This window comes from Phyllobates terribilis, unplaced genomic scaffold (assembly GCF_046119375.1).
Source record: "Phyllobates terribilis strain yellow unplaced genomic scaffold, ASM4611937v1 Scaffold_11__3_contigs__length_659146591, whole genome shotgun sequence".
Lineage (NCBI taxonomy): Eukaryota > Metazoa > Chordata > Amphibia > Anura > Dendrobatidae > Phyllobates > Phyllobates terribilis.
In genome coordinates this window covers 634,502,899-634,516,275 of record NW_027362771.1, presented here as the reverse complement: position 1 = coordinate 634,516,275, position 13,377 = coordinate 634,502,899, and the positions used below count along the sequence as shown (strand labels likewise).

At 40.4% G+C, this 13,377-nt stretch overlaps 1 protein-coding gene across 1 annotated transcript; it reads left to right on the top strand.

Moving 5' to 3' along the window:
* Positions 1-1,829: 1,829 nt before the first annotated feature.
* Positions 1,830-2,753, top strand: LOC141167537 (olfactory receptor 11L1-like). Its single transcript, XM_073654931.1, has one exon. It carries the CDS (start codon positions 1,830-1,832, stop codon positions 2,751-2,753), a length of 924 nt encoding a protein of 307 aa, XP_073511032.1.
* Positions 2,754-13,377: the final 10,624 nt, after the last annotated feature.

Genomic DNA, 13,377 nt, shown 5'->3' with positions numbered 1-13,377 from the left:
GTTTTTGTGATCAGCTCATCAGTCTAGATTTTTCATATAGATATCATGAATAATTACTCTTGATTAGAGATGAGTGAACCTGCGAACCCATACACTTAGTGTCTGGTGCTGAACTCCGAATACGGACTTTTGCCAGAAGTCCATTTTACGATATGTCAATGTCGAGAGAGAGAGAATTTTTCTGGTTCCAAACTTCGGGTCTCCAATGTTTAGGGGACTTTGGGCTAAAGTTCGGGTCGGGTAGCAGAACCCGAACCTCCATGGGTCCACTCATCCCTACTCATGATGGATACTTACATAGATAAACTGAGCCTTATTAACCTGGCCAATTTATACTTTAAAAAATCTATAATTTTCCCCTAACATAGAAGTTTTAATACATTTCAAACTACATCTAGCATGAATATGAGAATTGCTTATCGATTGAAGCCAGGTATGTCGTTCCCTGAAATGCTGCAGTGCTTCCAAGTAAACATACCTAGAAAAGCTGGATGGGCACATCAGGACTTGGCTGACTAGTCCTGTGCAGTCCAAGACCCTCTTCTTCCTTACCAAAGCCAGATGATTGACAGGTCTCTCTCAATGTAAATACATAACCAATAATGGAGAAGAATGGGTTAATTCTTGAACTGCCTGAACAGAGGAGAACAATGATGGATGGAGTCAGAGACACATGTAGATTAAAATTTGGTTTATTTGTCAACGCGTTTCAAAGTTGCACAATTCTTCTTCCAGACAAACCACAATAGGTCTCTGACTCCATCCATCAAAGATCTCCTCTATCCAAGCACCACAGGAATTAAACAATTCTTCTCCACTATTGGTTATCCTGAAATCTCTGTGGGTCTTCATCAGTCTGCTTTTAAGTGTAATATGGTCACAAAACCCTGCCAGGTGTGCAATTCTCTCAATCACTGATATCCCTTTACCCAGATAAGACCCTATTACGCTATTGTCTTTCAAGCTCATCCTATTGCATTTAAATACATAGGGAGACACCTGCCAACCAACTAGAGCAGAACACAGAGAGGTCAGACAACTTCAGACTAGTTGGATGTCTCCCTAAAGTCCCCAGAAAACTTATTAAAGTATATTTACTCTGAAACACGGCTGCATTACAGAGCAAAAGATAAATGGCCACAGTCATTCAGCCAAGCTCTGATTCATGCTGCCCATGGTCCAGGCAGTACTAATAGAGGAACAACACAACATAGATAGATAAAAAGTCCTCCAGAATAGTTATTTCATTAACAATACAATAATGTAGTAAAATATCAATGTCAGAAGAGGTGACAGATCCTTTAAAATATTTTCTTTCCCTTATTTATATGACACCAATGCATTCCACGGTCTTTTACAAGTGATTACATCATTTTCGAGTAATGTAATAATATAAAGTTACAATACAGTGCACATTGGGACACATTTATCTCTTGTAATTCTCAGATGGTGCCAATTTGGACCACACAATCTTAAAACGTGCCTGTTTTTTCACAGTGAGCCATTCAGCTTAACCAATCTGACAAAACTTTAGATTGTCAAGTGAAAGTTAACTATGAGCTGGACTAGTTTGTCGCAGAAATGTGTGCCAAAGGTTTTTTACAATAGACCACACGGCTTTCTACTAAACCCACCATGCCCCCTTGTCAAAATGGGCACGCAACACATATTAAGTATGGTGTAAGTCATGATAGTTTTTGGAGCAAATTGAATTTGGAACAATTTAACAGATAAATCTCTCGCATATTTTTTACATTTTCTAAAGGTTCCTATTGAGGTTGCTCTAAGTCTACTGTCTTATGATAAGTGGTGTTGCCTATTTGTCCTACATGCGGGAAAAAAACAGCACCATCGTTACAGAGTTTTTCATCTTAGGGTTTCAAGCCAGTCAAGGATTAAGGATTTTCCTGTTCTGTTTATTCCTTGTGGTTTATTGCCTGATAATATGTGGGAATCTCCTGATCATCATCCTGGTGTCCACCAGCAAGAACCTCCACACTCCAATGTACTTCTTCATCTCACAACTGTCCATCAGTGACATCTTGTTGACAGCAGATATTGTCCCCAAAATGCTTAACATACTACTGAATAATGGGGCGACCATTACTTTTATTGGTTGCATGACTCAGTTTTATTTTTTCTGCGCCTCAGAAACATTTGAATGTCTTCTCCTCACAGTGATGTCTTATGACCGATTTGTGGCCATCTGTAATCCCCTCCGTTATAATTCTATTATGACAAATGAACATTGTGTGTTATTGATTATTATCTCTTGGTTGTTTGGATTTTCCATTCTTTCGATTTATGTTGTAACAGCAGCAAAAATAAACTTTTGTGGAGCCAATATCATTGACCATTTTTTCTGTGACCTTGTTCCTCTGTTAGGACTTGCCTGTTCTGACACCTTCATTATTGATTTAGAGGTTTATTTACTAAGTATTCCAAATGTTTTAATTCCAACCACGATTATTGTAGTGTCTTATATCTACATTGTTCGAACAGTCTTAAGGATCCCATCCAGTAATGGTAGACAGAAAGCCTTCTCCACCTGTAGCTCCCACCTGACTGTGGTCTCCATATTCTACTGGACCATGTTCAGTGTTTATGTTGTTCCAACTGAAGGCCGGACACTTAGCATCAGTAAAATCCTATCACTGTTATACACAATGTTTACTCCTTTGGTCAACCCCATTATATATAGTCTGAGAAATAAAGACATTATTAAAGCCGTCCAAAAAGTAATTAACATATGAGTCATCTGGGAAATCATCTGCAATAATCTATACAGAAAATCCACAAAAATAAAAGACAAACGCCCCGATTCATCAAAGCAATTTTGCCAGAGTTCTTTTGTAAATTGCTTTGAAATGTCACAAAATTTTTGCTCACCTTTGAGATGTGAAAAATGTTGCGACTTTTGGCGTTTTCACAACAGTTTATTTCATCAGTATAGCTCTAGTCCCCTGATGAAGCCTATTTAGGCGAAACTGGTTGGGGGAGCTATATATATGTGCTTTTTAGTTTCTTCAGTGGTACCTGTAAGAATTAAATAGATAAATCTATAAAGTGCTACACAGATCAATGGATTGCAGCCATAATCATGCTAGGGAAATATCTAGACACAAAAAGAGATTGATTAGCTGTAGCTGATATAGAGGTGTTCTAATGCTGCGAAACCCTCCTGTATACTGACATAGTACAGGCCCACTGTAGTAGTTTTAAATATAGACCACTTTTAAATTGAACTTAATAAAAGTTTTTAGTGCATACCTTATATTGGATCTATTTACCCTCTGTTTAAAACTTGTGGCTCGTGAACGAAGTCACACACCATTTGTTACATTCACTGATGCACTTCAGAACTGAGTGTCAGTCAAAGTGTGGGACGTGCTTACAGATGCCACTTGCAATGTTGTGAGTGATGACTTTAGCCACCCTGGCAACTCTACACTTCATCTTTATTTTTATCTTTATTTTTTTTAAATAACTAAAGTTACAAACAACATTAAATAATAAACATAATTTCAGTGTGTGTCAGCGAATCACATGTTTTATACTATCCATTATATAATGACATCAGTGTCACCTCTTCCTTCAGATTATGGGGCACTTGACTGATACATATAAGGGTCCTGAGATGAAAACCGGACCTCCATATCAATAAATGTGTTTAATCTGTAATTGCTCAGTGGTCCTAGAGAATCCAAGTCTGAATAAATGTATCCATAGAATTGTGAAGTGTTGCTGTCTTTTTTCCTTGTAAATATATTGGTATTGAAGGAGGAACGTTTTTTTCCAAAACAAAGAAATGAAAGATTTTGCTGCTGTCAAAAGTTGGAGAAGTCTGGTCCTAAATTTATCTAAATCTCTCAGTAATACATTTAGAAGATATCTAATAGGGTCCAAAGGAATTTACTGATCTGGCACATTTCCCACCAGGATCTCAATTTCTTTCCAATGCCTTGATAGCAAAAGACAGGCCCAAAATACACAATAAAAAGAACCCTTCCCTGCGTTACATTTCTAGCATGTGTCTGGAATTGTGTGTTTAAACCTGTGCAGGAGTTAGCAGGTCATAAGTGTTTTGATTTGGTTCTTTTTGTAAACCCCATTAATGGAAGACCTAAATGATCTGGACTATATCACCTGCCATATCTGCAAAGGCAATTATTTTCCTTCACAAGTTTCCAACCACCATATATGGGAATGTTTAAGGTTATCAGTTGGGGTGTAATTAATTAAAAGCGAGTATATATCAGCTATTAATCCTCTGGTTGAAGAACCCCCTGGAGCAAAGGCATTCAAACTGAGAAGGGCACGGGTTATCAACTGATCTCATCACTGTTGACAAATAATGAGTACTTTGTTGGTATGAGAATTATGCTGATATAATAATTATTATTTATTTATTTATTTATTTAGCACCATTGATTCCATGATGCTGTACATAAGCATAGAGGCAGTTTATGTGAAATATGTAATTCATTAAATGTTTTTAATTTCCTTCTGACAGGGGTTAACTATATCTCAAAAGCGGAAGAGACCGGCATTCATCCAGTAGCTACTCATAACTGATTTTAGTCCATCTGGATGATGTGGAGTACGCAGAAAAGGGTTCAAAGGTGATTCATGAGTAGCCAATTTTTTTTTATTCTACAACTGTGCCAGATATCCCTGTTAAAAGCTATCTGGCCTAGTAAGTCACGAGAGGGAATTTCATTTGCAGATATAGATGAAACCGAACGGTTAAATTTGGGGTCCATACTGGACACCTAGTGTTTGTGCATGTATCCGAACAAGGAATTCTCACAGAAGTCTGCGTTATTGTTCGGGTTTCGCAGACCAAACAAAACTTGTTGAAATGCTGCAGCACAGCCAACCAGCAAGCTTTTCCTCTGTGGGCACTTCCGGACCCATCACAGCCTTGTCAAGTATTGGCCGGCGCACTATGTAAAAAAAATAAATAAACAATAAAAAAAAGTGGGGTCCCCTCTATTTTTGACAACTAGCTGCAACTCTCAGCTGTCTGCTTTATCTTGGCTGTTTATCAAAAATAGAGGGGTCCCAAAGCCATTTTTTAAAATATTTATATAAATAATTAAAGCCATGAAATGAAGCCATCTGCCATTTTGTTTATGCTAGAAAAAAGCCGCTTGCTGGCTATAGAATGTTGCTTTTATGATGCATTTTGGAATAATAAAGGAATAGAATTATCTCTCTGGTGCCTTGGCAACGATTTGTCTCCCCATTTTGATAACCAGCCAAGCTAAAGCAGACAGCTGTGAGCTCGTATTCTCAGGATGAGAAAGCCCATACATCTTTGGCCCTCCCCAGCCTAAAAATAGCAGCCCTCGATTATCCTAGAAAAGGCACATCCATTAGATGCACCAATTCTGGCCTTTTACCTGGCTCTTCCTGCTTGATCTGGTTCATTGGCAGGTGGAGTAATATTTTGGCGTTTATGTCAGCTGTGTAATGTCCGCTGGCCTCAAGCTCAGAGGTTATAAATGGGCCAGCGTCTATCAGACATCTCCATTAGCCCCGTAACCAAAAAGAGAAAAAATCATACAAAAAAGGTCTTTATTTGAAAAAAACCCTAACAATTTCCCTCTTTCTCCCATTTATTAAAAAAAATAAATAAATAAATAAATAAAATACAAATCAGTCCGCCGTAGTCTATAAGAAGGTCCCACGACAATCCCAGTCTTTTTTACCCAGTGTATGGAGCTCCATTCAGAGAGCGCAGCTCCATAGACTGGAGCAGCAACCACTGCAACACCAGATTGTTGTGAACTGAGGTGATTAAGGTTACCTTAGTTTCCAGGCGCCAGTTCTCACGAGGGCAGCGTGAGTACTGGATTGATGAGTGGTCGCTCATTAGCCCCGATTTCAAGTTGCTCTTGTGAGAACCGACCGTTGTGAACTGAGGTAACCTTAATCACCTTAGTTCACATTAATCGTGTTCTCGCGGAGCACGGCGCAAGACCAGGCAGTAGCTTCTTCTCCAGTCTTCTTTTTAATTAAAATAAATGGGTGAAATAGGGAAACTGTTGAGACTTTTTTTTCAAATAAAGATTTTTTTCAGTGTGTTTTTTTACAAATAAAGATTTTTCTCCTGTGGTTTTTTTCTCTCTTTACTTACTGGGTTAGTAATGGGAGTGTCTGATAGACGCTGCCCCATTATTAATCTCTAATTTTGATGTCAGCGGACATTACACAGCTGACATCAATGTCAAAATATTACCCCGCTTGCCAACGCACAAGGGCAAGTGGGAAGGGCAAAGGCTTAGATCCATATCTGGAGCATCTTATGGATGCACCATTTCTGGGGTGGCTGAGGGCTGGTGGGCTGGTATTATTAGTCTGGGAGGGGGCCAATATTCATGGCCACATTCCAGCCTATTAATATCAACCCACTGCTGTCTGCTTAGCCTATGCTGGTTATTAAAATTAGGTGGGTAAGTAATTGAGAGGCAGCTATAAGACACATCCTTTACTAACCCTGTATTCAAAAGTAATAAACACAAACAGAGAAAAGTCCTTTAATTGTAAAAAGCACTCCCCGACCCTCTTTTACCCATTTATCACCTTTAAATAATCAAATAATAAAAAGGGGTCCACCGTATATCCATCCCATGTCGATCCCCAACTCTGCTACATCCAGATGCAGTCCTGAGCAATGACATCAGTAATGTGACCACTCAGTGCGCCAGCCGGAACACAATGACAGTAGTGTGTGAATCTGACTGCTGCAAAGAGCGCTGACCTCAGTAAGGTTATCACAGTTCATCAGCTATGTAGAAAATTAAGTTTATTCTCCCTGGCAGCATTCCAGTTTCAGTCACGGGGCCAATGCTGGTTCAGTCATCACTTTGAAAATACAGAGCGGTGGCTGTAAACGCGACCCCGGCCCTTAGTGACATCTGAGCCCCAACGCAGAGGGAGTTTCAGTCACGGCCGAGAGCGAGGTTACAGCCGCCGCTCTGTATTCTCAGAGCAGTGAATGTACCAGTGCCTGCGCCGCCCCTGTGACTGAAACCATTTCCTCTGCATTGGGGTTGGCTGTCTGTCAGGGCCTAGGGCATGGTTTAAGTAATAGGGCAGCGCCGGCAAGGGTTCAGTCACCACTTTAAGTATAAAGAGTAGCTACTTTTACCGTGCCCCCCAGCCCTGACTGACGGCTGAGCCCTAATGCAGAGGGAGTGTCAGTCAGGGCCAGGGGCGCATCGCCATGTTGGTGAAAGTTGAGGTAACCCCAGTAAAAGCAGGAAAAGGTAGGAACGATCCAGCAGAAAAGAGGCTTGGCTGCACAAAATATGTAAAACTTAGCTTTTATTAGGCATTAAAAAATGCTCCCAAAACATTTTGGCAATAGTGCAGATTGAAGACTAGGACCTATGCATTTCGCACATTTTGACAGGACAGCTTACTTATGGTCTGACTATTCCAAAGGCAATGAAAGGTATACATACACAGCAATCAATAGGACACATTCCTTACCATATTTTCATTGCCCAATTGGAAAATGTAATTAACGTGCAGTTTAAAATAAACAAAGTACATATTAAACAAATATAAAATGCAAACAAAAATGAATGTATATGACAAACAACCAAGGTTAGAATGCTAATGCTGTAATATTAAATCACGTCTTAAATTTAACCCTTGTAGGGAGTGGGTTTCCAGCATGAAGGTCCAAAAGGACTCCCTATTTAATAATTTATGTTTGTGGTCTCCCCCATGTATAGGTCTATAGACTCTCTCAATTCCTGAAAATCTAAAGGCTGGTACATCTCCCTTATGTATCCTAGAGAAATGCTTAGATATCACAGATATATTGGTAGCCAAGGGATTAGTAGCATGAGACAAGTGTCTCCTTATATGAATTTTTAATAGACCTGTGGTGCAACCCACATATTGGACTTTACATGAAGTGCATTCTATAAGGTAGACAACCGAGGGGGTATTACAATTCAAGAAGTTATGTATCGCAACACTCTGGTTGTTATTTAATGATGACAAACTCTCCTCTGTGATGGAATGTGTATACGCCTTACACCGGTTGGCTTCACATTTGAAAAAACCTTTTAAATCTAACCATGTTTGTGGTTTAAATAAATTGTGTGGATCACTTGTCAAAAGGCTAGGGAATAAAAGAGAACCCAGTGTGGGTACTTTTCTAGCTACAAAACGCATGTCATTTGTTAGAATGCTTTTCAATTGTTGGTCCTGGTACAATATCAGAATATATTTCTTTATGACAGATACAACCTTATTTTATTGATCACTGTATGTAGAATTGTATGATCCATACCTGCTACTCATCTATGGGCTTTTTTTTTTAGAGACGAGTCTGGCTATCCTCTTTTGGATAATCTCTCACAGACCTTTGCTGATTCCAAATGAAATGCATTCTCATCTGAACAATTTTGTTTTGTTTTTCTGAGCTCACCATATGGTATATTCTTTTTAATGTGTGGGGGATGGCAAGACTTAGCTGATAAGATTACTCGTAGTTGGTACCTACAGTATATGGAAAGATCCTAACTGCAAGTTCACAATATCCACTCTTAGTTCTAGATCCAAAAAATGGATCCTATTTTGTTGGAAACAAGAGGTACATTTCAAATTGAAATTATTCTTATTATTGATGAATTGCATACATTTTTCTGCCTCCTCATGAGTGCCTCCCCCCACCAAGAGGAGGTCATCAATAAATCGACCATACCATATTATACTAGAGCTATAAATATTATTTTCACTGTACATGAATATTTCCTCCCATCTAGACATTACAGTATTTGCTAGCGATGGTGAAAATTTACAACCCATACTAACTCCATTTTTTTGCCAGCGCCTCTTCTCTAACTCCTATCTTTGCCAATGCCAATTCCTCCTATTGATTGATTTATATATGTGTTTCATTGCCTTTGAAATAGTCAGACAATGAGTAAGATGTTCTGTCAAAACGCGTAGGTCCTAGTCTTTAATCTAAGCTAAGCTAAGCTTTAAGCTAAGTTTTACATATTTTGTGCATTCAAGCCTATTTTCAACTTGATCGTTCCTACCTTATCCTACATTTACTTCAGCTGCTCTGACTTGATCCATGCAAGGTGGTGAATGCTCCACACCTTGGAAGGTGAGCGGACTTTGTCTTCTTTTTTAAACTCATAAAAGGTTACAATCCGGTAGGTTGAGAGGGTTGATGAGGGTTGATGCCGAAAATCTGGCAGAAATCCTTTAGGTCGTCTGGGGTTTTTAACATTGCCAATTTATAGTTTCTCTTAGCCGAAAGACAAAAGGGGAAACCCTATCTGTATAGTGTATTATTTTCTCGTAAAAGATCCAGTATAGGGCGTAGAGCTCGTCTCTGCTGGAGAGTAATCTATGGTAAATACTGGAACAGCTGGAACTGGGCACACTTGAAGTCAATTTGTTTAAGTGAGCGGGTTTTAATCTTCTTTTAGTCGGAAATCAGTGATATGGAATGGGTTACATCCTATGTTTTTAGAACATAGAGCTCTTTAGGCTCTGTCCATTTTGATAAAATGGTCAGGTAGGTGGTTTAGAATGAAATTAAATAAGATTTGAAGGATTCCTGCTGCATCCTCTTTGTCATGGACGTCTGTGACCACACGGACTCTAATGTGTCTATTTCCTTTGTTGTCCAGGTCCTCTACATGGCCCTGATAATGGTGTCTTGAGAGTAATTCTGTGTCTGTAGATGAAGAATAACAGATCTAGCAGTATTGTGGTCTTCTTCAAGTTGATTTTCTCTCTGCGTCATAGAGATAATCTCACGTTTTACAGCTGCTATTTCTGAACAGCATGTGTCTTTAACTTCTGAGATTAGAAGCTTAAAATCTGTTTGGGTTGTGAGCTGCTGTACATGTGCCCACCAGTCATAGGGTGGGTGTTCCATGATAAGAGATTTAGGTGATTTTGAAGATAACATTGAATCCTTGTCTGGCTGTCTTCAGATTGCAGGATTAGTGGGATATCTAAAAGTTCTTCTGTTTGTGCAGAAAGATGGGTCCCCTTCTGATTTCAAGATATTTTATGGAGATGGGATATCCTTTGGGATAGGGCAGCTATCTCTGAAGTTTCATTTGTATAATACGCTAAATAGCCGGTAGGATCTTCTCTATTCCCTCATGTGTTGTTTGTGTGGGTAAATGTGGAGTAAATGATCTTGTCAGCTTATGCGAGTTCTCAGGGCTGCCATGCCCTGTTTGCAATTAATAAACTGCAATTAAACTTCCCTCTTTGTCCCCATGACCTCTCTGTGGTATCTGGGAGTCTGATGAAAATTATGATTTGGCTCGCAGCACCATTTTAGGTTTTGACAGCTCCATGTCCCCTGTCATCCCAGCTGTATCAATTAAAAGTTGTGCAAGGACCAATGTTCCCTGAGATGTACGGGGCAAAATGTCTTGGGTTTCTGCATGGACCTCAGCCAAAATCTGCAGTGCAGTAGCCGATAGCCTACTTTCTCCCTCTGTCCGTGGAGTGAAGCGGTATGGAAGTGACAGCTTCTCGGAATGTGGGAGTATGGCATCATCAAGCTCAGTCTTCGCATCCTCCAGAGGGTGTCCAGGAACGGAGTGCTTCAGGGGATAGCAGATTGGATAGACATCATCCCCAACAGGTACTGCAGTTTGGGGGTCGATAAGGAGACTGGTGATTACTCACCGTTCTGCTTAAGGGACGGCAAGGTTGTCTCCCAGGCCTCCCTTGTAACGTAGGAGACCAGGGTAAGGGAATTCTTTCCCAGCTTTTGCTTCCACACAATTGGTTTGGAGGCTGCTTATTTAAAACTTATTCTGCTGCGTGAGGGAGCAGCTGCAGGATCACACGTCTGCCCGCATGGAGATCCAGACATGCCCCTGGGCCGGCCACATTTCTATTGCTAATAACTTAAAGATTATCCCTGTAGGTAAAGGTTAAATGTGATTGGTTATCTTTAAGTATTTTTAATTAATTTTACATTTTTTACATATTACATTTATTATGCTTTGGGGTCAGAAGACACCCCATAGCATAATAATGGACAATCAATTCTTCCTGTGAATATGAATCAAATTTTCCAGGAAAATCTGTTCAAATAGGAAAATTTCAATTTTTGCCTGATCTGCTCATCTCTAGCTGAAATATCACCGTTTGTTAGATAAATTATACATGAATCATCATTCTATATATAATTATTTATAACCCTCCATTCTTTTTACCATTAAACAAATATATTACCCTTTTTCTGAATTTTTTCACTGTATCTGACATTACTACATTTTGTCGTAGGAGTACATAGTTTATCTACTTAAACTAAACAATTTTCTACACTAATGTCATAACCTTCATTCCTGTTTTCTGGTCCATTGAAATGTTTTTGAGAATAAATAAATCATATATCTGAAAAAGAAGCATCTTGACCAGCATCTTAAGCAATATCATCTTTATTGGAGTCCAAACATGTAGCACCATGTTAGCAATCTAATCAAGATGAAATCTTTGAAGATGCTAGTGAACGTCTAGCTTTTTTCAAGGTGATTTGATGTCTGAATAGGAACCTCAACAGTTCAACTACTATATGCTCTTAAAAGGAATCTTTTATGTGCAAAAACATTTACTACTTCGTGATATAGGATTAGTCTATATTAGAGATGGGCGAACCAAAACAGTAAAGTTCGAAGTCCGTACCGAACACCTAGTGTTCTGGCACGGACCCCGAACCCAAACTTCGTCAGGAAGTCCATGTTACTGTTTGGGTTCGGCACCCAGAACATTGGGTATTTGATTGGTGGCAACATCGTTACCGCTGTTCAGAGAGCTACAGGATCACGCTGTCAGATATCAGCGTGATCCTGTTGCGGTGACTTTTAACCATGGTAAAAAGTGTACCGCGGGTTACAGGCGTCGGCTAATGAGAGTACTACTGCTCCCATAAGCCTACGCCTGCTGTCACTGATAATATAGTGAGCAGGCGGCACTGATGGGAGTATTCATCCGCCGGCGCCTGTGATCTAAGTAAAAGAAAAAATGTAAAATAAAAACATTGAAATAAAATACATGGTTATACTCACGTAACATTTAATCCATGATGCCCTTGCCCTCTTAAAAAATAAAAATAAAAACACCATAATATTCACCTTAATGCCTAATCCCCAAAGCTCACCTGTAAAAGAGAAAAAATAATAAACCACCATAATACTCATCTATCCGCCGTAATCCATACTGTCTGTGATGTTCGGATCACTTCTAGTGTTGAGCGAGCACTAAAATGCTCGGGTGCTCGAAGCTCGGGCCGAGCTCGCCGTGATACTCGGGTGCTCGACCCGAGCAATGAGCCCAATGTTAGTCTATGGGAGACCCGAGCATTTTTGCGACGGCAACCCAGCAGTCTGTAGAAAGCCTAAAAAGTGCCCAAAACAATAGTGACAGTGCTCAAAAAACATGGGGACAGCATGGGCATCGCCCCAGGAACCATTTCTGACCCCCAGGTCACTGCTGTCAACAACGTGGTCAGAGGTATTAAGCCACTTTTACAGGCTCACAATAAAACGTTCAAAAACGAAACGCAAACGGTTTTCCTGTGAAATATGTTAATGAACATCCTTTCCAGGGTAAAGACTTGTGTATAAGGTAAAATAAATAACCAAATACAAAAATACTCCTCCACACCTTGGGCTATGTTCACAAGTAGCATTTTTTATGCGTTTTTGCACTTTTGTATTGCTTTCCACCGGGAAATGTCATTTTAACATTTTCCAATCTTATCTCGCCATGTGCTGTGTGACACATGCATACAGTGCTGAAAAGACATGGGAACAGCATGGGGAAGACCCCTGGAAGCATCTCTGACACTGAGGTCACTGCCTAAAAGTGTGCCCATCAGAAGTTATCCTTGCCACATCAGAAGATGCAGACTTGCAACTATCCCCGTGCAAGTCCTTGTCCCAGGGCAGTGTTCAATTGTACCTCCCCCATTCCTTGCAATGCAAGCGCAAGTATGCAGCCTGCCACCCACCCGCCCCCAGGCTGCAATACATACTGCTAGCTTGCACTTGAAATGGGGCCTTATAGTTTGGAGGAGACCGAAGCTGGCGACTACCTCATGGCTGCTTTGGCAGCGAGGTATCCATACTCAGTCCCCAGCCGCCCGGCGGCCGGGTGCCCACGCTCGGTTCCCAGCCGCCAGGGGACAGCCGGGTGTCCATACTCGGTTCGCAGCCGCCCCACGGCTGGGTGTCCACATATGGTCCCCAGCCCCCCCTATTTCTCCTTGGAACTTCCCCCCACACTTTTCTTAGCCCGGCCTGATTTAGGGTAGCATTGGACGAGCCCACAAGAGAACAAAACTCCTCCCGTTTTCCCTGGCTT

What these genes read in the sequence shown, in the direction of transcription:
- LOC141167537 (XM_073654931.1), top strand. Translation starts at nt 1,830, where the DNA reads ATGCGGGAAAAAAACAGCACCATCGTTACAGAGTTTTTCATCTTAGGG.